Source organism: Piliocolobus tephrosceles, chromosome 17 (assembly GCF_002776525.5).
Source record: "Piliocolobus tephrosceles isolate RC106 chromosome 17, ASM277652v3, whole genome shotgun sequence".
Lineage (NCBI taxonomy): Eukaryota > Metazoa > Chordata > Mammalia > Primates > Cercopithecidae > Piliocolobus > Piliocolobus tephrosceles.
The window spans coordinates 31,910,469-31,936,236 of record NC_045450.1 but is presented as its reverse complement, the minus strand read 5'-3'; the positions used below and the strand labels follow the sequence as shown (position 1 = coordinate 31,936,236).

The window sequence follows — 25,768 nt, the reverse complement described above, 5'->3', positions numbered from 1 at the left end:
GGAGAGCTATTTTGCATGTGCTCTAGTAAAGCTGAAAATGGTCACATGCTACCACACAAGTATACTTCTGGATTTATACCCAAATGAAATTGTCATACCTGTGCATAGTGAGAAGACAACAATGTTTACAGCAATATTAGCTAATTATAAAAGTAGAAGCAAGCTAAATGCCCAATAGGAGAATGGATACACAGCGATTTATTTCTATTATTGGTATGAGGTTTTAAAATATATGGAACAATGCAACATATTTTTATAGATATGTAAGTATGAAAATATTAAATGTGCATTAAATAAGTGATATTAAACAATATTTATTAGATCTTCTTACTCTAAATTGAAATATTCCATGAAAAGATAATTCCATATTCACAAATTTTTTAGGAGTATTACCTGGAATATTGACTATAGAAGAATGTTGTATTGCTTTTAATAAAAGTAAATCAGTTATTTAAAGTTAAAAAAATTATACAGTTGACATGGGAATTGGATCAAATTTTAAATGTTTAAGTGTGTAAATAGTCCAGGCACAGTGGCTCATGCTTATAAACCCAGCACTTTGGGAGGCTGAGACAGGTGGATCACTTGAGAATCAAGAGTTCGAAACCAGCCTAGGCAACATAGCAAAACCCCGTCTCTACTAAAAATACAAAAAATTAGCCAGGCATGGTGGTGCACGCCTATAGTCCCAACTACTCAGGAGTCTGAAGCACGAGAATCTCTTGAATCTGGGGGGTGGAGGCTGCACTGAGAGCCGCGATCATGCCACTGAACTCCAGCCTGGGAGACAGAGTGAGACTCTGGCTAAAAAAAAGGAAACAAAAAAAGTGTAAATAGATGGTTTTATTTAAGAAATCTAAATTAAATGTTAAAGGTCACCATAACCCTTGTATACTAAATATGAGAAACTAGTTAATGGGTGATGTTTAAGAAAAATATCCATTTATAAATATAAAAAGGAAGCCAGTTATGGTGGCCCATGCCTGCAGTGCCAGCACTTTGGGAGACCAAAGCAGGAGGATCACTTGAGCCCGGGAGTTCAAGACCAGCCTAGACAGTATGGCAAGACTCTGTCTCTATTTTTTAAATTAAAAATATATTTAAAAATAAATATACAAAAGAAGGCATCGGTGTTTAAGAGTATACAATTAGTGTTTTAGTCCACTTTTATCAGTGGCCTTTTCATGATAGTAACTTTCTGGGGATTTCATTTCTGTTGGGGTCTTCAGGGGCTCCAACAAATAGCATCCCTTTTCTCTGCTGGAGTGCTGAACTAATTGAGAAATAAAAATGTCAGCATGTAGGGAGTCGGAAAAGCCTCTTTACCATAGTGAAAGCTAGGGTAGAGAGAGCAATGCAGAGAGATGATCTAATTAGTGTTGCCAGCTCCTTACCCACCAGTTCTACCTCTCACCGAAGTCTAGAACAGCCCATTCCACTCCAGGGAAAGTTCACATCTGCAGAGCAGACTGGCCTACCCAGTCCCTTCCTGTGGGGGGCGGGAGAAAGAAACCAAACTCCCACCATCCAGGTAACTTGCCCTCCCTCTCTGGGTAGGATACAGGGATAGGGTAAGAGGTCACTTACTTGATAAAAGATGTAAGTAAAAGATCCTTTCTCATGCAATCTGGAGTAAAAGAAAGTAGTTTATGCCCTTCTCCCAACATTTCAATTTTTCAGATTCACGTTATGAATATTTCCCAAAAATTTGTTGAATTAAACAATTCAATATTTAGCTGTATTTACAGTAGAAAAGTGCTATGATTTGTTATCATTTATCTTTAACTTCATGTTTTTTAAGAAATATGTATTTGAAGAGCATTTACTATAGCGTTGTATAATACCGTATTTATTTGGATTAAAAGAAAAGCAGAGAGTAAATATAAATACTTGAGACAGCTTGATTATATTACTGGTACTTCTCCCAAGTCATAGTTTTACAAGCCTAGTCACTTTCTTATTGCCTGCCATGAGCAAGAATTATGCTGGATGAAACTGAGCCAGTGACCTTCCATTGGAAGACATCACAGTCTAGTGGAAAAGGGAAGTTATTACAGCATTAGTGCTCCCTACCACAGAGTGTGAGCAGAGGGTTTGGGTTATATAAGTGATGGAAAACTAATGAGGACTGATGATGTATTTAAGAAAACATATTGCTTCTATGTTAAAATACGTGCATGAAGACTTTGTAAAGTTTTGAACTGGAAATCCCATTTCATTACCAATTTTCCACCACTCTTACGGAAGTGGTGAACCAGTCATTTCAAATAAACCAAAATTATTTAGTCAAAATTTAATTCTTTAAGCTATATTTTGTAAGTTGTTCTCTCTTAGTGTTATGCCATCAAGGTATTTGGTGGAGTAGGGGGGAATATATGACATAACATTTTTGTTTTATTAATTCCTTTGAATTAAAGGGTAGGGGTGGCATACTGCTCCCTCAGAGTAATAGCTAGGAAGTGAATACTCATTAGATGTCTTGAATGGCAATTCAAAGGTAATCTTTATTTACTCACTCAAATTTTATTTTAATCGTAGAGTCACATATGAGCAACTAGAGCCCAAACAGGGAACACTGTGTGAGTATGTAAAGCACCTCATGGAATGGGAAGGACGCACATTTAGAGTCAGACCAACCTGGGTTTAATCCTTGCCACCGCATGACAGATTGATCTCTGCCCACAAAAAAACTTGATACTTACTTCATTAGGCTCTTCTGGAGATTAATGTTTAAAATCCAAGTTTACAATGTAAGAGAAATTGTCAAACAACAATGGATCGAGAGTGTTTAGGAAATAACTTAGTACCATTTAGCTATAAAATTTGAATGAGGGGATGCTAACAGAGCTTCCTTTGATAGTACAGTTGATGTCTGCCTGTCTGAAAATGCAGATGTTGTTAAGAGGTGAAATCATAAAGCAACCATGTAGAACAGTAGGATATTGTGTAAATAAATAATAGGACATCCAGGAATAGGTATGGCTAAGAGTATAGATAAAAACATTTTTATATGATACAGCTAAAGTAGGATGTATATATCTTACAATTAAACACAGGTTTTTTAAATGCGCAAAAAAACTGAAAAGAAACTCACCAATCACATGCATTGTTGGAATAATAGAATTATGAGTGATTATTTTATTTCTCCCCTGTCCAGTACCATGAGATTGCTTTTATAATGAGAAAAATGTGAGATAGTTATGCCTTGTGAACAAAAAGTTTCTTCTCTTTATAGACAAAACACAAAGTAAGTTCCTTAGTGCTTGGTTCCATTATTAAGACAACCAAAGAAACAGATCATTAATCTTAGTTCCTCTAACTGTTTAGGCATCAGTCATTTATCTGTTATGGTTTTCTGTCAGCTGTTATTATTTGGTGTACCATGTTGTCTGTGGAAAATAGAAAAATTCAAATTAATGTATCTTTTTAAAAGCAGTGTTTTTGTGTTAATACTACAGATTTATTTGAGGTTCCTAGATTATCAAATGGAGCACTCAAATGAATGCAAGAGAAACTTCGTTGCAGTCTATGATGGAAGCAGTTCTATTGAAAACCTGAAGGCCAAGTTTTGCAGCACTGTGGCCAATGATGTAATGCTTAAAACAGGAATTGGAGTGATTCGAATGTGGGCAGATGAAGGTAGTCGGCTTAGCAGGTTTCGAATGCTCTTTACTTCCTTTGTGGAGCGTAAGTAAATAATTCCTATAGTATTGAGATCTTTTACATATTTTTCACTCATTCACAATGCACTCAGCATTTACTTTTTAAAAATATTTATTTTAGGATGTATTTTTTTTGTTTGTTTTACTACAGCTCTTTTTAATGCAAGAATATTAAATTTAAAATGTTTTAAATTTTATTTAATTTTTGGAGGTGGGGTCTTGATTTGTTGCCCAGGCTGGCCTTAAACTCCTGGGCTCAAGTGATCCTCTGCTTCACCCTCCCAAGTAGCTGGGACTACAGGCACATGGCACTATACCAGACAGCATTTACTTTTGACAAAAATGTGCAAGTCACAAGGTAGAAGCAACTGTATCTTGGTCCCTGTTCTCTTGGAATGGACTGTCATGGGTGAAAAAACCATGTTAACATATCAATTGGAACACTCATTATAAAGGTATAAACAAGTGGTAGAGATTACAGACAGGGAAGACTTATACTTTCTCTCCAGATTTTCTAACTTATTAGTAGCATTAATTTAGCTTGGTGAATAGTTATGAATCCACGAAACTATGGTCATCAAAGATTTAGATATGCCATAGATCTTTTTCTTTTTAAATAACTTTAAACTTACAGAACATTGTAAAAATGATAGAGTTCCCTATGTGCCATTCACTCAGATTCCCCTAATGCCAACATCTCTCAAAGCCGGAATAAAACTGAAAATTAACACAGATCACACTATTATTAACTAAGCTATAGACCTGATTCCAGTATCTCTAGTTTTGCCATGAAGGTCCTTTTATGATCCAGTTTCCCACATTGCTTTTAGTTGTGAAGTATCCTTAGCCTTCTCCATCTGTGACAGTTACTCTGTCTGTGTCTTTCCTTGGCACAATGTCAAGAGTACTAGCCAGTGTAGTAGAATGTCCATCAGTTTGAGTTTGTCTAATGTTTCCTAGGGATTCCACCGAGGCTGTGTATTTCTGTCAGGAATACCACAGAAACTGTGGTGCTCTTCTAACTACATCATGTCAGTGAAGCAGGGGTACATGGTATCATTTTGTCTTATTGCTGGTAATGTTAACTTTGATCACTTCCTTAAAGTGCTGCCAGTTTTCTTCACTAAAAAGTTGCTGTTTTTTTCCTTTCTAATTAATAAGTCTCTTTGAGTCTATGCCGACATCTCCTCACCCACTAATTTTAGCATCCATTGTTGGCTTCTGCCTGTAACAGTTACTACTGTAGGGTTTACCTGATCATGATTTTCTATTTCCATCATTCCTTCTGTATACATTAATTAACATTCTGCTGTGAGAAAAACTATCCCTTTTTCCTCACTTATTCAGTTATTAATAATTACATCAGTATGGGCTTATGGATATTTTATTTTGTTCTGTTGTTATAATATTAATATTATTATTATGACCAGGCATCTTGGCTCACGCCTGTAATCCCAGCACTTTGGGAAGCTGAGGCAGCAGATCACTTGAGGTCAAGAGTTCAAGACCTGCCTCGGCAACGTGGTGAAACCCCCATCTCTACTAAAAATACAAAAATTAGCTGAGCGTAGTTGGTGCCTATAGTCCCAGCTACTCAGGAGGCTGAGGTGGGAAAATCACCTGAGCCCAGGAGGTCAAGGCTGCAGTGAGCTAAGGTCACACCACTGTACTCCAGCCTGGGTGACCAGAGTGAGAATGTCTCAAAAAAAGTTATTTTTCTATGATACTGACATTATTTTGTTGCTCAAAGCCCAGGCTTCAGCCATTGGAAGCTCTTTCAGTTTGCCTCCTGTGTCCTCTCAGCATACCCAATTAATAGTTTTTTAATTATTTTCTTACTTTATGGCAATTCTGGATGAACCAGGCTCAACTTGTGTTTTCTCTGACCCAACCCTAGATCAACCGTATTTCCAAGGAGCCCTTTCTTCATCTTACAGAGAGAAACCTAATTTATCTAAAATGGATTAATTTGTTTAATCCTAATATACACAAAAAGTAACTTCACAATTGCTAATCCATATCCCTTTGAGAAATTTCCTAACAAAGTACCTTATGTACAGTTCTTTTTGTGTTTAGTTTTACTGTCAAGATACTGTTTTCCAGTTACTCAGGCTAGTGGTTTATATTTCATTTTGTGCTCCCCCCACATCATGGTTTCTATACATTATTTTTATGTGGGGGTTCTGGGAACATAACTGTTGTTCCTAGAGAGCCCACATCCCAAGAGGGACACTTGGAAGTGTCCTTGCCTCCTTCATTCTCTGCCATCCATTTCTACCCTCTATCTGGATTTCTTTTTGCACAAATGAGCAGATACATGTGTATTTTCTTATGTGACATTTTTTCTTACTTGAAGGACAGCGTTATTCTTTTACACTTTATTTTTTCAACTTAAAAGTATATCCTGGTCAGGTGAAGTGGCTCACACCTGTAATCCCAGCACTTTGGGAAGCCGAGGCAGCAGATCACTTGACGTCAGGAGTTTGAGACCAGCCTGGGCAACGTGGCGAAACTCCGTCTCTACTAAAAATACAAAAATTAGTGGGGCATGGTAGCATGTGCCTATAATTCCAGCTACTGGGGAGGGTGAGGCATGAAAATCGCTTGAAACCAGAAGGTGGAGGTTGCAATGAGCTGAGATCAGGCCACTGCACTCTCCAGTCTGTGTGACAGAGTAAGACCCTGTCTCAAAAATATATATATATATATCCTGGAAACCATTCCATATCAATTCATAGAGCACATTTTTATTTTATAGCTGCATAGTAGAGCATTGTATATACCAACTTTATTTTATCTTCTAGTTATGGTGGGCATATAGGTTATTCCCAACATTTGCAGTTATAAACAAGCTGCAGTGAATAATGTTATGCGTATGTCTTTCTGTATTGTTGGAGACGTGTCATCAGGATAAATTCCTACAAGTGGGATTGTTTGGTTAAAAAAAGTTGCGTAGTTTTTGGTTAGATATTGCCAAATACCCTACCAGAAGGGTTGTAGCTTTTTTTTTCAACTGTGGCAAAATATACATGGTATAAAATTTACCCTCAGTCACTTTTAAATGTGTAAATCAGTGGCATTAAGTACATGCTCATTGTTGTGCAACCATCACCACTTTGTCTGGAGCATTTTTATCATCCCAAACTGAAATGCTATACCCATGAAACAGTTCCTTCCCGTTTTTTTCTCTCTCCCTACGCTGGTAACCTCTGTTCTACTTTCTGTCTCTATGAATTTCCGTATTCTGGGTAACTCATAGTAGAATCATATAATATTTGTCCTTTTACGTCAGGCTTACTTCGCTTAGCATAAGGATTTCAAGGTTCATCCATGATATCTTTTCATGGTTCATCCATATGGTCATATGTATCAGAATTTTATTCTTTTTTACGGCTGAATATTCCATAAGTAAATGCCACATTTTCTTCATACGTTCATTCATCAGTTGATGGATGCTTGATTGTTTCTACCTTTGGGTTATGATGAGTAATGCTGCTGTGTAGAATTGTTGGATCATATGGCAAATCTGTGTTTAAGTTTTTGAGGAACCAGCAAACTTTTCCACAGTGGTTGCACCATTTTACACACCGACCAGCAGCACACAGAGGGTTCCGGTTTATCCACATCTTCACCAGTACCTGTTATTTTTCGTACTTTTGGATAATAGCCATCCTAATACGTGTAAAGTAGCATCTCATTGTGGTTTTGATTTGCCTAACGATTAGTAATATTGAGCATTTTTCCATGGGCTTCTTGGCTATTCATGTATCTTCTTTGCAGAAAGGTCTCTTCACATCCTTTGCCCGCTTTTGATTTTTTTTTTAAGTTGTAGACGTTCTCTGCATATTCTGGATATTAGTCCCTTATTGTGTATGTGATTAGCAGACTTTTTTGCATTCTGTTTGTTGCCTTTTCACTCCCTTTATATAGTGTCCTTTCAGGTACAAAAGGTTTTAATTTTGATGAAGCCCAATTTAATGTGGTTTTTGTTGTTGTTGTTTTTGGTGTGATGTCCAAGAAATCACTGTCAAGACCAATGTCATAAAGCTTTTCTCATACGTTTTCTTCTGAGAGTTTTATAGTTTTAGCTTTTGTAATACGTTTAGGTCTTTGATCTATCTGGAGTTAATTTTTGTATATAGTGTAAGTTAAGGCTCCAATTGCATTCTTTTTCATGTGGATATCCAGCTTTCCCAGAATCATTTTTTGAAAACGCTGCCCTTTCCCATTGAATGGTCTTGACACCCCTGTCAAAAATCAATTAGACCTGGTCACAGTGGCATGAAATGTGAATGAACCATGAATAGCCAATCTGTAGTCCCAGCTATACAGGAGGCTGAGGCAGGAGGATTGCTTGAGTCTAGGAATTTGAGACCAGCCTGGGCAGGAGTTCAAGACCAGCTTGATCAACATAGCAAAACCCCATCTCTATTTTTCTTTAAAAAAAAGAAAGACCGGACACAGTGGCTCATGCCTGTAATCCCAGCACTTTGGGAGGCCAAGGTGGGTGGAACACCTGAGATCAGGAGTTTGATACCAGCGTAGCCAACATGACAAAACCCCATCTCGACTAAAAATACAAAATTTGGCCAGGCTTGGTGGCACACGCCTGTAATCCTAGCTTCTCGGGAGCCTGAGGCAGGACAATCACTTGAACCTGGGAGGCAGAGGTCACAATGAGCCGAGAGTGCGCCACTGCACTTCAACCTGGGCAACAGAGCTAGACTCCGTTAAAAAAAAAAAATTTTATGTGAAGATTTATTTCCGGCCTCTCAATTCTGTTGGTCTATATGCCTGTTGTTATGCCAGTAGTAATTGTTTTGATTACTGTAAATTTGTAATAAGTTTTGAAATCAGGACGTGTGAGTCTTCCAACTTTTTTCTTGTTTTTCAAAATTGGATTGGCTATTCATGGTTCATTCACATTTCATGAATTTTAGGATGACTTTCTCTATTTCTGCAGAAACACTTGGGATTTTCAAAGGGATCATTTTGAATCTGTGGGTCACTTTGAGTAATATTGTCATCTTAACTGTATGAAGTCTTCCCATTCATGAACACAGGATGTATATTCCCATTGATTTTTCATCTTTAATTCATTCAGCAATGTTTTGTAGTTTTCAGCATATGAATGTTTTCCCTCCTTGGTTAAATTTATTCCTAGTATTTTATGCTATTTTAATGCTATTATACTGGAATTATTTTCTTAACTTCCTTTTCTAATTGTTAATTGGCAGTGTTTAGAAGTGCAACGGATTTGTGTATGTGGGTTTTGCATCCAGCAACTTTGTTGACTTAGTTTATTAGCTCTAACGGGGTGTGGGTGGGTGGGTGGGTATGATCCTTAGGGTTTTCTGCATGTAAGATTGTGTTATTTGTGAACAGAGAAAATCTTATATCTTCCTTTCTAATTTGGATACGTTTCATTTCATTTTCTTGCCTAATTGCTCCAACCAGAACTTCTAGTATATATTCAATAGAAGTGAAATTGGGTATCTGTCTTATTCTTGATCTTAGTGGAGCTCTGTCCTTCACTACTGATTATGATGGTAGCTCTGGGTTTTTCCTATATGGCCTTTGTCATGTGAAGGAATTTTTTTTTTTCTGTTCATAGTTAATTGAATGTTCTTATCATGAAAGGCTGTTGAATTTTGTCAAATGCTGTTTTAAAAATTCATTGAGCTGATCATGTAGTTGTTTTCCCTTACTGTAAATGTGATGTATTAAATTGGTAGGCTTTTGTATATTGAACCACTCATGCATTCTGGGAATAAATCCCACTTGTTCTTGGTGTATAATCATTTTCTATGTTGCTGAATTCTGAAGTAGTAATTTTCTTGAGGATTTTTATGTTAATATTCGTAAGGGATTTTGGTCTTTAGTTTTTTGTGTGTATCTTTTTCTAGCTTTGGTATCAGAATAATTCTGGCCTCATAGAATGAGTAACTAGTGTTTGTTCTTCAACTTTTTCAGAGAGTTTGGGGATTAGTGTTAACTTTTTTTGTTATTATGATACTTGAAGTTCTGGGATACATGTGCAGAGCGTGCAGGTTTGTTACATAAGTATACACCTGCCATGCTGGTTTGCTGCATCCATCAACCCATCATCTACATTTCTCCTAATACTGTCCCTACCCTAGACCCCCACCCCCCAACAGGCCCCGGTGTGTGATGTTCCTTCCCCTCCCTGTGTCCGTGTGTTCTTATACTTCAGCTCCCACTTAGGAGTGAGAGCATGCAGTGTTTGATTTTGTTCCTGTGTTAGTTTGCTGAGAATGATGGTTTCCTGCTTCATCCATGTCCCTGCAAAGGACATGAACTCATCCTTTTTTATGGCTGCATAGTATTCCATGGTATATATGTGCCACATTTTCTTTATCCAGTTTATCATTGATGGGCATTTGGGTTGATTCCAAGTCTTTGCTATTATGAATAATGCTGCGATAAACATATGTGTGCATGTGTCTTTATAGTAGAATGATTTATAATCCTTTGGGTATATATCCAGTAATGAGATTGCTGAGTCAAATAGTATTTCTAGTTCTAGATCCTTGAGGAGTCTCCACACTCTTCCACAATGGTTGAACTAATTTACACTCCCACCAACAGTGTAAAAGCACTGTTTCTCCACATGCTCTCCAGCATCTCTTGTTTTCTGACTTTTTAGTGGTAGCCATTCTAACTGGCGTGAGATGGTATCTCATTGTGGTTTTGATTTGCATTTCTCTAATGACCAGTGATGATGAGCTTTTTTTCATATCTTTGTTGGCTGCATAAATGTCTTCTTTTGAGAAGTGTCTGTTCATATCCCTCACCTACTTTTTGATGGGGTTGATATTTTTTTTCTTGTAAATTTGTTTAAGTTCCTTGTAGATTCTGGATATTAGCCCTTTGTCAGATGGATAGATTGCAAAAATTTTCCCCCATTCTGTAGGTTGCCTGTTCACTGTGATAATAGTTTCTTTTGCTGTGCAGAAGCTCTTTAGTTTAGTTAGATCCATTTGCCAATTTTGGCTTTTGTTGCCATTGCTTTTGGTCTTTTGTTGCCATTGCTTTTGGTGTTTTAGTCATGAAGCCTTTGCCCATGCCTATCTCCTGAATGGTATTGCCTAGGTTTTCTTCTAGGGTTTTTGTGGTTTTAGGTCTTAGGTTTAAGTCTTTAGTCCACCTTGAGTTAATTTTTGTATAAGGTCCAGTTTCTGGAAGGGGTCCAGTTTGAGTTTTCTGCATATGGCTAGCCAGATTTCCCAATACCATTAAATAGGGAATCCTTTCCCCATTGCTTGTTTTTGTCAGATTTGTCAAAGATCAGATGGTTGTAGATATGTGGCATTATTTCTGAGGCCTCTATTCTGTTCCATTGGTCTATATATCTGTTTTGGTACCAATACCTTGCTGTTTTGGTTACTGTAGCCTTGTGGTATAGTTTTAAGTCAGGAAGCATGATGCCTCCAGCTTTGTTTTTTTGCTTAGGATTGTCTTGACTATACAGGCTCCATTTTGGTTCCATACGAAATTTAAACTAGTTTTTTCTAATTCTGTGAAGAAAGTCAAATGGTAACTTGATGGGGATAGCATTGAATCTATAAATTACTTTGGGCAGTATGGCTATTTTCACGATATTGATTCTTCCTATCCATGAGCATGGAATGTTTTTCCATTTGTGTCCTCTCTTATTTCCTTGAGCAGTGGTTTGTAGTTCCCCTTGAAGAGGTCTTTCACATCCCTTGTAAGTTGTATTCCTAGGTATTTTATTCTCTTTTTAGCAGTTGTGAATGGGAGTTCATTCATGATTTAGCTCTCTGTTTGTCTATACACCTATTGGTGTATAGGAATGCTTGTGATTTTTGCACATTGATTTGTATCCTGAAACTTTGCTGAAGTTGCTTATCAGCTTAAGGAGATTTTGGGCTGAGACCATGGGGTTTTCTAAATATACAATCATGTCATTTGCAAACAGAGACAATTTAACTTCCTGTCTTCCTGTTTGAATATCCTTTATTTCTTTATCTTGCCTAATTGCCCTGGCCAGAACCTCCAATACCATGTTGAATAGGAGTGGTGAGAGAGGGTATCCTTGTCTGGTTCCGGTGTTCAAAGGAAATGCTTCCAGCTTTTGCCCATTCAGTGTGATATTGGCTGTGGGTTTGTCATAAATCACTCTAATGATTTTGAGATACGTTCCATCAATACCTGGTTTATTGAGAGTTTTTAGCATGAAGGAGTGTTGAATTTTATAGAAGGCCTTTTCTACATCTATTGAGATAAAAATGTGATTTTTCTCATTGGGTCTGTTTATGTGATTGATTTGTGTATGTTGAACCAGCCTTGCATCCGAGGGATGAAGCTGACTTGATTGTGGTAGATAAGGTTTTTGATGTGCTGCTGGATTTAATTTGCCAGAATTTTACTGAGGATTTTCACATCGACGTTCATCAGGGATATTGGCCTGAAATTTTCTTTTTTGTTGTGTCTCTACCAGGTTTTGTTACCAGGAAGATGCTGGCCTCATAAAGTGAGTTAGGGAGAAGTCCCTCTTTTCTGTTGTTTGGAATACTTTCAGAAGGAGTGATACCAGCTCCACTTTGTACCTCTGGTAGAATTCGGGTGTGAATCCATGTGGTCCTGGGCATTTGTTGGTTGGTAGGCTATTAATTATTGCCTCAATTTCAGAACTTGTTATTGATCTATTCAGGGATTTGACTTCTTCCTGGTTTAGTCTTGGGAGGGTGTATGTGTCCAGGAATTTATCCATTTCTTCTAGATTTTCTAGTTTATTTGCATAGAGATGTTTATAGTATTCTCTGATGGTAGTTTCTATCTCTGTGGGATCAGTGGTGATATCTCCTTTATCATTTTTTATTGTGTCTATTTGATTCTTCTCTTTTCTTCTTTATTAGTCTGGCTAGCGGTCTATCTATTTTGTTAATCTTTTCAAAAAACCAGCTCCTGGATTCATTGATTTTTTGAAGGATTTTTTTTGTGTCTCTATCTCTTTCAGTTCTGCTCTGATCTTAGTTATTTTGTCTTCTGCTAGCTTTTGAATGTGTTTGCTCTTGCTTCTCTAGTTCTTTCAATTGTGATGTTAGGGTGTCAATTTTATATCTTTCCCACCTTCTCCTGTGGGCATTTAGTGCTATAAATTTCCCTCTAAACACTGTGTTAGCTGTGTCCCAGAGATTTCTGGTACGTTGTGTCTGTTCTCATTGGTTTCAAAGAACTTACTTATTTCTGCCTTAATTTTGTTATGTACCCAGTAGTCATTCAGGAGCAGGTTGTTCAGTTTCCATGTAGTTGTGTGGTTTTGAGTGAGTTTCTTAATCCTGAGTTCTAATTTGATTGCACTGTGGTCCGAGAGACTATTTGTTATGATTTCTGTTCTTTTGCATTTGCTAAGGAGTGTTTTACTTCCAATTATGTGGTCAGTTTTAGAATAAGCGTGATGTGGTGCTGAGAAGAGTGTATACTGTTGATTTGGGTTGAAGAGTTCTGTAGATATCTATTAGGTCCGCTTGGTCCAGAGCTGAGTTCAAGTCCTGGATATCCTTGTTAATTTTCTGTCTCGTTATCTGTCTAATATTGACAATGGGTTGTTAAAGTCTTTCACAATTATTGTGTGGGAGTCTAAGTCTCTTTGTAGGTCTCTAAGAACTTGCTTTATGAATCTGGGTGCTCCTGTATTGGGTGCATATATATATTTAGGATAGTTAGCTCTTGTTGCATTGATCCCTTTACCCTTCAGCATTGATCCCTGTAATGCCCTTCTTTGTCTTTTTTTTAATCTTTGTTGGTTTAAAGTCTGTTTTATCAGAGACTAGGATTGCAACCTCTGATTTTTTTTTTTTTTTTTCTTGCCATTTGCTTGGTAAATATTCCTCCATCTGTTTATTTTGAGCCTATGTGTGTCTTTGCACATGAGTTGGATCTCCTAAATACATCACACTGATGGGTCTTGACTCTTCAATTTGCCAGTCTGTGTCTTTTAATTGGGGGCATTTAGCCCATTAACATTTAAGGTGTCATGTGTGAATTTGATCCTGTCATTTTGATGGTAGCTGGTTATTTTGCCCATTAGTTGATGCAGTTTCTTCATAGTGTTGATAGTCTTTATAATTTGGTATGTTTTGCAGTGGCTGGTACCAGTTTTTCCTTTCCATATTTAGTGCTGCCTTCAGGAGCTCTTGTAAGGCGGGCCTGGTGGTGACAAAGTCTCTCAGCATTTGCTTGTCTGTAAAGGATTTTATTTCTCCTTTGCTTATGAAGCTTAGTTTGGCTGGATATGAAATTCTGGGTTGAACATTCTTTAAGAATGTTGAGGCTGGGTGCGGTTGCTCACACCTGTAATCCCAGCACTTTGGGAAGCCAAGGCTGGTGGATCACGAGGTCAGGAGTTCAAGACCAGCTGGCCAAGATGGTGAAACCCCATCTCTACTAAAAATACAAAAATTAGCTGGGCGTGCTGGCGGGCACCTGTAATCCCAGCTACTCGTGAGGCTGAGAGAATTGCTTGAACCCATTGAACCCAGGAGACAGAGGTTGCAGTGAGCCAAGATCACACCACCGTGACAGAGCGAGACTCCATCACACACACACAAAAAATAATGTTGAATATTGGCCCCCACTCTCTTCTGACTTGTAGGGTTTCTGCAGAGAGATCTGCTGTTAGTCTGATGGACTTCCCTTTGTGGGTAACCAGACCTTTCTCTCTGGCTGCCCTTAACATTTTTTCCTTCATTTCAACCTTGGTGAATCTGACGATTATGTGTCTTGGGGTTGCTCTTCTCCAGGAGTATCTTTGTGGTGGTCTCTGTATTTCCTGAATTTGAATGTTGGCCTGCGTCGCCAGTTTGGGGAAGGTTTGCTTGGATAATATCCTGAAATGTGTTTTCCAACTTGGTTCCATTCTCCCTGTCACTTTCAGGTACACCAGTCAAACATAGGTTTGGTCTTTTCATATAGTCCCATATTTCTTGGAGACTTTGTTCCTTTTCTTTCTTTTTTCTCTAATTTTGTCTTCCTGCTTTATTTCATTAAGCTGATCTTCAATCTCTGATATCCTTTCTTCCACTTAATCCTTTCAGCTGTTGATACTTACGTATGCTTCACGAAGTTCTCATGCTATGTTTTTCAGCTCCATCAGGTCATTTATGTTCTTCTCTAAACTGGTTGTTCTAGTTAGCAATTCCTCTAACCTTTTTTCAAGGTTCTTAGCTTCTTTGCATTGGGTTAGAACATGCTCCCTTAGCTCGGAAAAGTTTGTTACTACCCACCTTGTGAAGCCTACTTCTGTCAATTCGTCAAACTCATTCTCCATCCAGTTTTGTTCCCTGGCTGGCGAGGGGTGGTGATCCTTTGGAGGAGAAGAGGCATTGTGGTTTTTGGAATTTTCAACCTTTTTGCACTGTTTTTCCTTATCTTCATGGATTTATCTACCTTTGTTCTTTGATGTTGGTGACCTTCGGATGTGGTTTATGCATGGATGCCCATTTTATTGATATTGATGCTATTCTTTTCTGTTAGTTTTCCTTCTAATAGGCCCCTCTGCTGCAGGTCTGCCAGAGTTTGCTGGAGGTCCACTCCAGACCCTGTTTGCCTGGATATCACCAGTGGAGGCTGCAGAATAGCAAAGATTGCTGCCTTTTCCTTTCCTGGAAGCTTTGTCCCAGAAGGGCACCCACCAGATGCCAGCTGGAGCTCTCCTGTGTGAGATGTCTGTCGACCCCTGCTGGGAGGTATCTCCCGGTCAGGAGGCACAGGGGTGCCCACTTGAGGAGTCAGTGTGTCCCTTAGCAGAGCTCGAGTGCTGTGCTGGGAGGTCTGCTACTTTCTTCAGAGCAGTAGCAGTAGGCAGGCAGGAGCGTTTAAGTCTGCTGAAGCTGCACCCACAGCCACCCCTTCCCCCAGGTGCTGTCCCAGGGAGATGGGAGTTTTATCTATAAGCCCCTGACTGGGGCTGCTGCCTTTCTTTCAGAGATGCCCTGCCCAAAGAGGAGTAATCTAGAGAGGCAGTCTGGCTACAGCAGCTTTGCTGAGCTGCAGTGGGTTCTGCCCAGTTCAAATTTCCCGGTGGCTTTGTTTACACTATGAGGGGAAAACCACCTACTGAAGCCACAGTAATGGCGGATGCCCATCCCCCTACCAAGCTTCCAGTTCGACTTCAGATTGCTGTGCTGGCAGTGAGAATTTCAAGCCAGTGGATCTTAGTCTGAAGGGCTCCGTGGGGGTGGCGGGGAGGGTGGGATCTGCTGAACTAGACAACTTGGCTCCCTCGCTTCAGCCCCCTTTCCAGGGGAGTGAGTGGTTCTGTCTTGCTGGCGTTCCAGGCACCAGTGGGGTATGAAAAAAAACTCCTGCAGCTAGCTCAGTGTCTGCCCAAATGGCCGCCAGTTTTATGCTTGAAACCCAGGTCCCTGGTGGTGTAGGCACCCAAGGGAATCTTCTGGTCTGTGGGTTGTGAAGACCATGGGAAAAGTTTAGTATCTGGGCCGGAATGCACCATCCCTCATGGCTTCCCTTGGCTAAGGGAGGTAGTGCCCCAACCTCTTGCGCTTCCCAGGTGAGGTGACCCTCCACCCTGCTCCTTCTTGCCCTCCGTGGGCTGTACCCATTGTCTCACCAGTCCCAATGAGATGAGCCAGGTACCTCAGTTGGAAATGTAGAAATCACCTGCCTTCTGCCTTGATCTCATGGGAAGCTGCAGACTGGTGCTGTTCCTATTCAGCCATCATGCCCAGGAATCAACCGATTGGTGTTAATTCTTTACCTGTTTAGTAGAATTCACCAGTGAAGCCATGTGATCCAGAGCCTTTCCTTGTTGAGAAGTTCTGGGTTCTTTGTTTAATCTCCTTGCTAGTTTTAGGCCTATTCAGATTTTCTTTGGCTTCATTTTGCAGTTTTGTTTGATTGTGTGTTTCTAGGAATTTGTCCATTTCCTCTAGGTTGTCAGTTTGTTAGCATACAGTTGTTCTTAGTATTCACTTAGGATTCTTTCTATGTATGTAAGATCTGTAGTAATGTCTCCAGTTGCATTTCTGATTTTAATAATTTGAGTCTTTTTGTTCTTAATAATTCTAGCCAAAGGTTTGTCAGTTTTGTTGATCTTTTCAAAGAACCAAGTTTTGGGTTTTTGCTCTTTTTCTGTTTTCTGTTTTATTTATTGTCACTCTAGTCTTTATTATTTTGTTACTTCTGCTAGCTTTGAATTTAGTTTGTCTTCTTTCTCTAGTTCCTTAAGGTATAAAGTTAGGCTGTTGATCTAAGTTGTTTCTTCTTTTTTAACATAGGCATTTACAGGTGTAAATTTCCCTTTTCCTACTCCCCATAAGTTTGGCATGTTTTGGGTTTCATTTGTCTCAAGGTGTCTTATAATTTCCCTTGGATTTCTTTTTCGAAATCACAAGTTTAAAAGTTTTGTAAGAGTGTGTAGTTTAATTTACACAGACTTGTGAATTTTTTCATTTCCCTTCAGTTGTTGATATCTAGTTTCATTCCATTTTGATTTGAAAATAAATTTTATATTATTTCAGTCATTTAAAATATATTAAGACTTGTTTTGTGGCTGAACATACGTAGTCTATTCTAGAGACTGTCTGATGTATACTTGAGAAAAATGTGTATTCTGTTATTGGGTGGAATTTTCTGTATATATTAGGTCCATTTGGTCTATAGTGGTGTTCAGGTCCTTTATTTTCTGATTGATATTCTGCCTGGTCATTCTATCCTTTATTGAAAGTGGGGTGTTGAAATCTCCAATTACTATTGTACAAGTGTCTACTTCTCCCATCAGTTCTGTCAATGTTTGTTTTGTATATTTTAGGGCTCCTTTGTTTTTAGTCCATATATGTTTATAATTGTTATATCTTCTGGGTGAATTGACCCTTTTATCAATATACCATGTCCTTTTTTATCCAAGACTAGTATTGCCACCCCCCAGCTGTCTTTTAGCAACTATTTGCATGGAATATCTTTGTCCATCCTTTTACTTTCAACTTTTTTGTATCTTTAAAGTGAGTGTCCTACAGGCAGCATATAGTTGGGTCTTGTTATTTTCCATCAATTCTGCAATCTCTTCTTTTGATTGGAGAGTTTATTTGTTGAATTGCTGATGAGGAAGGACTTCTGTCACTTTGCTTGTTTTCTGTGTGTCTATAGCTTTGTTGTCTCTCATTTCCTCCACTACTGCCTTCTTTTCTTTGATTGATTTTTTTGTAGTGATAAGTTTTGATTCCCTTCACATTTCCTTTTGTGTGTATTTTATAAATATGTTCTTGTGGTTACCGTGGATATTGTGTTTTTATGAACTGCTTTAAGTTTTTAAAAATTATCTTCACTATTTTGTAAGCATGTGGAAAGTTTTTCTTATTAAAGGTTGTAGCTCATATACAGACAACCCCCACAACTTAAAAGTGGAGAAATGTTAAGGACAGATTTTAGGATTCTTCTTTGGGTTCCTACGCCAGGCACAGTGGCTCATACATGTAATTCCAGCTTTTGTGGGGCCGAGGCGGGTGGATCGCTTAAGCTCAGGAGTTTGAGACCAGCCTGCCTAGCCAACATGGTGAAACCCCATCTCTACTGAAAATACAAAAATTAGCTGGGCGTGGTGGTATGCACCACTGAGGGGACTGAGATGGGAGGATTGCTTGAGCCCAGGAGGCAGAAGTTGCAGTGAGCTAAGATTGCACCACTGCACTCCAGCTTGAGTGACAAAGCAAGACCCCGTCTCAAAAAAATAAATAAACAAAACCTTTCTTTAGGTTCCTGAAAAATCAAGTGAATAAAATACCACCAGGAAAAACTGTTTCTGCTATGTTTCTTTGCTTTTCTATCTCCTTAAACTCCTCAGCCAATTAGCTAAGGATTAAAAAAAAAAGTCCAAGGGATACATTAGTACTTACTAATTTTGTTAAATTTTGCTTATCATAAGTACAGATCATATTATAGTAGCTTTGGCAAAATCTGCTTTCCAATATAACATCATTTTTTTACTTGAATTCGAATGGCCCTTAACTTTAATCTACATTTGGGCAGGGCTGGTTAGCCTCTCCCAACTGTCTGTTTCCTCAGATTCATCTCCTGTATGAAGAAAAATACCATTTTAAGACCCATCTGAACTGCCCAGATATAGTTGAGTTTGTATGTTCACATTTATTTTAAAATTATAAGTGGTGTATCTTATCTGTTGTCATGAAAAGAAACAAATATTTTAGCTTTTATATCCTGACTGAGGAATGTGGTGTAATGGTAAGCTGTATGATTTGTGCAAATACAGAGTTTGTAAATACAAAAGTGTAACAGTAAGATATCAGATATTTTTGACAAATTTGAAAATTAATAGTTTTTCTGAATCTTAAAATTTCAAGGCATTATATTATTCCATGGATTCTGTATTAAAATCAAGACTGTTTATGACCATATACAGGTTTTCTTATATGAACTCTTCTATCCAGAAATTTAAAGGTCTTCATGAGATGCCAAATGGTCAATTGGGTTATGAAGCCAGTTTAGTCAACTAGCCTTCCTACCTGCTTTCCATTCACTTCTTTGGCATTTGTCATGTGAGGTACTGTGTTTGATGCTAGGAGGATACAAACATGCATGGAACAGGACCTGCCCTATGCCCTAAAGGGTTTTCCAATCAGGTAAGGTGACATAGGCAAATAGTGACAGTGCAGGATTGACCGTAATGAAGACCCTTTGAGACATAAAGCAAAGTGTTCTCCTGTTAAATATCCAAGTTCCTTCGAACAGACAGCATCAGTTATGGAGGAGGTGGTGTTTGAGTGCAGGTCCTTTGAGTGTGTCCTTGAGAGTAGGTGTATTTTGAAGGTAGAAATGTTCATTGAGGCTGTTGTTTTAGACAGAAGCAATAAAATGGGCAAAGCATTGAAGCAGAGCTAAGGTGGGCCACAAGAAGTGTGTGGTAGAGGGAGTGGCAGAGAAAGGAGGCAGGAAAAGTAGATTAAAACTGGAATATGGGCCGGGCGCGGTGGCTCACGCCTGTTATCCCAGCACTTTGGGAGGCTGAGGCGGGCGGATCACGAGGTCAGGAGTTCGAGACCATCCTGGCTAACACGGTGAAACCCTGTCTCTACTAAAAACACAAAAAGTTAGCCGGGCGTGGTGGCGTGGCGCCTGTAGTCCCAGCTACTCAGGAGGCTGAGGCAGGAGAATGGCGTGAACCCAGGAGGCGGAGCTTGCAGTGAGCCGAGATTGCACCACTGCACTCCAGCCTGGGCGACAGAGCGAGACTCCGTCTCAAAAAAAAAAAAAAACTGGAATATGAAGCTCTTTGAAAAAAATCAAAGGGAAAATGTAGACTCATCTTACAGGCATCAGGGAGTTGGCACTATATAGTAACATCTTCAGTGCTGTGCCTTAGCTGGGGGTTGGAGTTGAGTTAAGAGTTTACTTCCATAGTCACAGCGGGAAGCCCTGGAGGTCTGAACCTAAGCAGGGGCAGTGAGGACAAAGAAGAGTGGGGAAGCGGAATCCACAGGATTCAATGACCCATTCAATGAAGGCTAAAAGAATGAGTCAGACACCTACAATTTTGAGTCTGACTGACTTGGAAAATGAAAACTGAACAGACAAGATGGGGAAAGTGTCATGTTTTGGACATGGTGAGCTCCTTGGGCAGCTGGAAATGTCAGGAGCTCATGGTGGCATTTGCTGAGAGTGAACTTTGCTGCTGCCACTTCCTTCACCAGGGAGAGAACCTGAGCATGTTCCTAAACCTTTTTAAATTTGAGAACTTTTCAGACTTAAAAAACTATGCAGAGGCTGTTTCACTATGTCAAATAACTGCAAATCAGTGCTTTATACAAAGATGTAGCTAACAAGAAAGCCTTTTAGCCTTCTTATTTTTCCCTCAGTTTCTATGTGCCCAGCCTCTGCATGTGTGCTGTCCGGTCCAGTGTCCGCCAGCCACCTGCAGCCTCTGAGCACTTGTAACATGGCCCATCTAAACTGACGTGTGCTATCATTATAAAAACAACTCCCAGATGTCAGAGGCTTGGTATGAAATAAAGAATGTAAAGTATTTCACTAACAGTATTTTATGCTATGTGTTAAAATGAGAATATTTAGGAAATTGTTTCAGAGCTTCCAACAGCACCCCCATGTTAGGTGCCTTGCTGGAAGGACTCTAGGACCCAGCATTTATTTGTACTACACTCCCAGCTGGGATGGATGACAACAAAAGGGAGCCACCAGGGAGAAGCTGCCAGGGTTTGGACCTATCCTTGCGCAGGTCCGCGTACCGCGTCCTTTCCATGAGGGGCATTCTGAGTATGCCTGTTTCTCCAACAATGGCAAATGTGCATGGGCTGGACATAGTGGCTCACACCTGTAATCCCAGCTCTTTGGGAGGCCAAGGTGGAAAGATTGCTTGAGACCAGCCTGGGCGATATAATGGGACAACATCTCTACAAAAAAAAAAAACCAAAAATACAGTTTTAAATGAGTTGAGCATGGTGGTGCACGCCTGTGGTTCCAGCTACTCTGGAGGCTGAGACAGGAGGATCACTTGAGCCCCAGAGGTTGAGGCTGCAGTGAGCTATGAATCATGCCACTGCATTCCAGCCTGGGCAACAGAGCAAGACTGTCTCCAAAAATAAAAATAAAAATGCAGTAGCACACATGCAGTGTTTCTGCCCAGAGAAGCCCATTAGAGACTCAGCACCCAAGGTTCTTATCAGGGTCTGGTCACATAGGCACCCTCTGCTTTGCATGTATCAAAATTTCAAACTCTTAGCAGGAAAGCAAGTATTTGGCATAAATGACATGTTTTATACAAAGTCTAGGTACAATGCAGTACCCTTATCTGTTAGGGAATGGATGGCACCCAAGGGCCAGTCTTGCAAGCAGCACCTTTCAAAGGTAGCACCCTGAGGCCTGCTATAATGTTAACTATTTCTGCGCAGATATGTTGGGTTAAATAAACTATATAAGTCAAATTAATTCCACCAATTTCTTTTCTGCTTTTTAATGTGGCTACTTGCTCACATTTTTTACTCACATATTTATTTTGGACAGCACTGGTCTATATCCATGATGAGAAATTCTTCTTTGATGTGTTTTAGTTAAGGTATTTTCTCTGTATACACTAATTTTTTGTTTTGTTAATACAAATCTTGATAATTAAACAGGTGAAAAGCCTCCCTCAAGTGATATCTTTATATTAACTAATCACCAAATGTAAGACTTAAGTTTAAATTGTAAGGCTGCAATAGATTTAACTTCGTATCCCAAATTTACCTTTATTACCCAAGAACAAGAAGAAAGCTGCCCCTTCAGAAAATGTGTGTGTGATTAAAATAAGGGATTTAACAGAGTTTTTTAAAAACGAGCCAGCTGGAAAAACCTCCATTTGGAAAGCAAATTTCAGAGCTCCAATTAAATTTTTTCATGCTTATCACTAATTCAAATTATTGAACTGTTTCTTTTGTTCTCCTCTAAGCTGTGATTTGTAATTGTTACGATTTCACCCATGGAAACAATTAGTATTTCAGAAGAGATTTATATAAATGGGCTAATTCTGCATGAGAGATTCAGTTCATGCCTACCCATTGTTGATTGCAGATATAACTGAAATAGAATAATTTTGCTAAAATGGATGATACAGAATAGCAATCAGGATATATTTGGCTTCTTCCCAGGCACTGAATACTAATATATACCTCACTCTTTAAGAAAGATACGATTTTAGGAAAATAATTTCTAGGACTAGAACTGTGAAAGCAGCAGCAGATATTTTTATTAGAATAAACCCGTAATATGATTTTCGGTGACATACTGCCCGTGGACCCCCTGCAGCCTTTGCTGAAGGACAGCCATCCTTCAGCATCATTGCCACATCTCTTTGAAATTGGGGGAGACACAAAATCCCAGCCCTCCCCTTCCTTTCCACACCGTGACCCAGCAGTGAGGAATGGCAGAAGGTAGAGAGTCCTCAGGCTATAAGTGGAGTTAATAACTGGCACTATTTTTGGTTTTATTTATATAAAGACTTGTAGTTCAATCATTTTATTATTTGAATTGAAGCATACCATTAAAATCCCGTATCAATAACTGATGCTTGATTGTCATTTCCACCAGCCATGCTCACCCAGTGAAAAGCCATAAAGGTTAATGTAGGTGTAATTATTAATATAACTCACATTTCTATGAAACAAAATCTGACAATATCAGTGCTGTTTTCTAATCGCTTTAAATAATATGGAGAGCAGTTGTAAAGAATTTATAATAAAAACTGAAGACATTTTCCTCTCACTGCTCAATCAGTGATGAACACGGAGTGGTAAACCTGTCTTTAAGGCCACGTTTGAAGTTATAAAGAGCCATCAAAGGGGGGGTCACATAATGTTCTGTAGATAAACCTTGAAAACCAATGATAGTTTTATTCATGAAATCCGAATGCCAAGGACCCACAGTGCTGTGTATTACCTCATTCAGCCTGTGTTGAAAATGGCTCATCTTTCCTGCATCCCCTTTTTGTGAACTAGATAAAATAGGTAGTAGAATAGAACATAATATACAATTATATTGTATGTAATAGAATTACAGTGTGCTATATAAATTAAAAAAAGAAACTCCAGTTTGTAGAAATGAGGAAATCAAAAATGGTGCCTGTTTCTCTTGGCCATTTTTTAATATTTTTCAGTGCCCCCATCAGTATAATACAGTTTTATGATATCTATGACAAACCCAAGTAGATGCACTAGCTAATTTTGTAGCGTGAATAAAACACCACCATACACTCCCCAGCCCTCAATATGATGGCATGTGTAACTGACACCTGTTGTCTTTCCGATGAGCTGGAACCATCAATGTTATCTAAGAATCATGAAGTAATTATTTCAGTGGTTTTAGTGATACCATTTTGACAGGTTAGCCATTTCTGGATAAATTACTTATGAGATATATACATCATTTGAACTTAAATCTAAAACAGAAGTATCATGATTGAGACCACTACTTCCATAATCTCATCAAATTTTAGAACCAGAGGTCTGAGATACACTGTATTCCATCCCCTTCATTTTAAAAGAGGAAGCCGAGGCCCAAGGAGGTTAAATACCTTAAAATGTGGATTAACTGATGATAGAAACCATTTTTATTGATTACTAGCCCGTTGTTTTTTTCTGCTTTCTGCTCCATGGTGCTGTTTCCCAAGTTCCTTCACAGTTCATAGCTATTGTGGACTCCTTCAGTTATGTCAGCCACCAAGGGGTTCTCATACTTTTGAACTGCAGCGGATGAGTACTCCGCAGGTAAACAAGCTTAACAGTTCAGTGTGAAGACTGTTGAACTGTATATAGAAAAAGAAGTCTGAACTCAACTGCAGATTGGCTTACAGTGAGGATGGGGAGGGGATAAACGAACCCTAGTTCATAATGACTATAAATTTTTAACCTGTTGTACTGGAACTTGGGTGAATAATACCATTTAGGCATTCTGCTTAAAGAGAGATTATAGTCATACTCAATACCAAAGCAATTTTGGATATTCACTGTGGACCTATATTTGTCAGATTATGTTTTGGAGTTATCTAGTACCTAATAAATGCCTGTTTTTCCAGCCCATGTTCACACGGCCCATTTTGAAATAGACAAAGTGGGTAAGACAGATGAATGAAAAACTGTCAGTTTTTTTATTAATAATGTACTGCAATTGGAGAATGTGGTCAGATATTCCAAACTTCCTATGACTGCACTCTAAAGAAAGAGTCTTCTCTTTGGAGGGAAAAAAAAAAAAATAATGCTCATGGCTGTTTTTAAAATTACATTTATTATATATTTATTAAAAGAAAGGTAATATTTAGAAAAAAATCTCATTAGTCAAGTAAAATTTTAGATACTAACTGTATCTTGAAAAACCTTCTGAAAACTAAAAAATATTTGAGATATGTCAGTATAACATAGAGCAATATTCGATTCTCCCTCCTTGGTGCAGCAAATATTTTCTGAAAATCACAAGTACAGAATCTTTTAGGCAGGAAATACATTTTGTCCAATTCTAATTTTAGAAGTCAAAATTATTAAGGTTTTTGGACCAGGCACAGTGGCTTATGCCTGTAATCCCAACACTTTGGGAGGCTGAGGCAGGCAGATCACATAAGGTCAGGAGTTCAAGACCAGCCTGGCCAACATGGTTAAACCCCATCTCCACTAAAAATACACAGATTAGCTGGGAGTGGTGACATGTGCCTCTAGTCCCAGCTACTCAGGGAGGCTGAGGCAGGAGAATTGCTTGAACCTGGGAGGCTGCAGTGAGCTGCAATCACGCCACTGCACTTCAGCCTGGGCAACAGAGCAAGACTCCATCTCAAAAAGAAAAAAAAATGGCTAAGGTTTTTGGGCTTCTGTCGTACTGAATGGGAAAATAATAAGCTGCCTCACTTCTTGACTTTCATATGTTTTGTTTGTTTCTTTACACTGAAATACTGAATACTACTTTGTTGGACTTCTGCCTCCAAGCTAGGAGTTTATTTCCTAATAGAAGTAAGCACACTGACTAATAATAATCCATTCTAACAAAGGTTTACATACACAAGGGGAGGTGCCAAGTAGAGGAGTATGTGGAGTGTGACAGGAACACACAGGAGCGACTGGCTACCCCAGAGAAGCAAGGGGATTTTCACAGACGGTAACATTTGAGATGATATTGAAAGATGAGTAGGTGGCCGCCAAAAAGAGAAAGAAGGAGCCATTCCAGGCTGAAGGAACAACTTACACAAGTAGGAAATTATATGATATATATTCCATATACCTTTAGTGTCCTTCAGACAATTTTTTTGAATCCAGAAGATTGGATTTTTTTATTATGGGTAAAATATACATAACAAAATGTATTATTTTAGCCATTTTAAGTGTATGGTTCAGTAGCATTAAGTACATTCACATTATTGTGCAACCGTTACCACTTTCCATATTCAGAAAGTTTTTGTCTTCCCAAACTGAAACTGTACCCATTAAACATCACCTCCCCATTCCTGCCTCTTTCTGGACCCTGGTAACCTCTATTCTACTTTCTGTCTCTATGAATTTGCCTCTTCTAGGCTCCTCAATAAGTGGAATCATACCATATTTTTCATACAATAGTTA

At 38.8% G+C, this 25,768-nt stretch overlaps 1 protein-coding gene across 3 annotated transcripts in view; it reads left to right on the top strand.

Moving 5' to 3' along the window:
- Positions 1 to 25,768, top strand: part of NETO2 (neuropilin and tolloid like 2) — a 61,309-nt gene that overhangs the window by 30,466 nt on the left and 5,075 nt on the right. For all 3 annotated transcript variants that reach the window (XM_023189593.2, XM_023189594.2, XM_023189592.2), the window contains exon 7: positions 3,459 to 3,687. In XM_023189593.2, the coding sequence (XP_023045361.1) occupies positions 3,459 to 3,687 (229 nt within the window). The remainder of the gene's footprint in view (positions 1 to 3,458; positions 3,688 to 25,768) is intronic.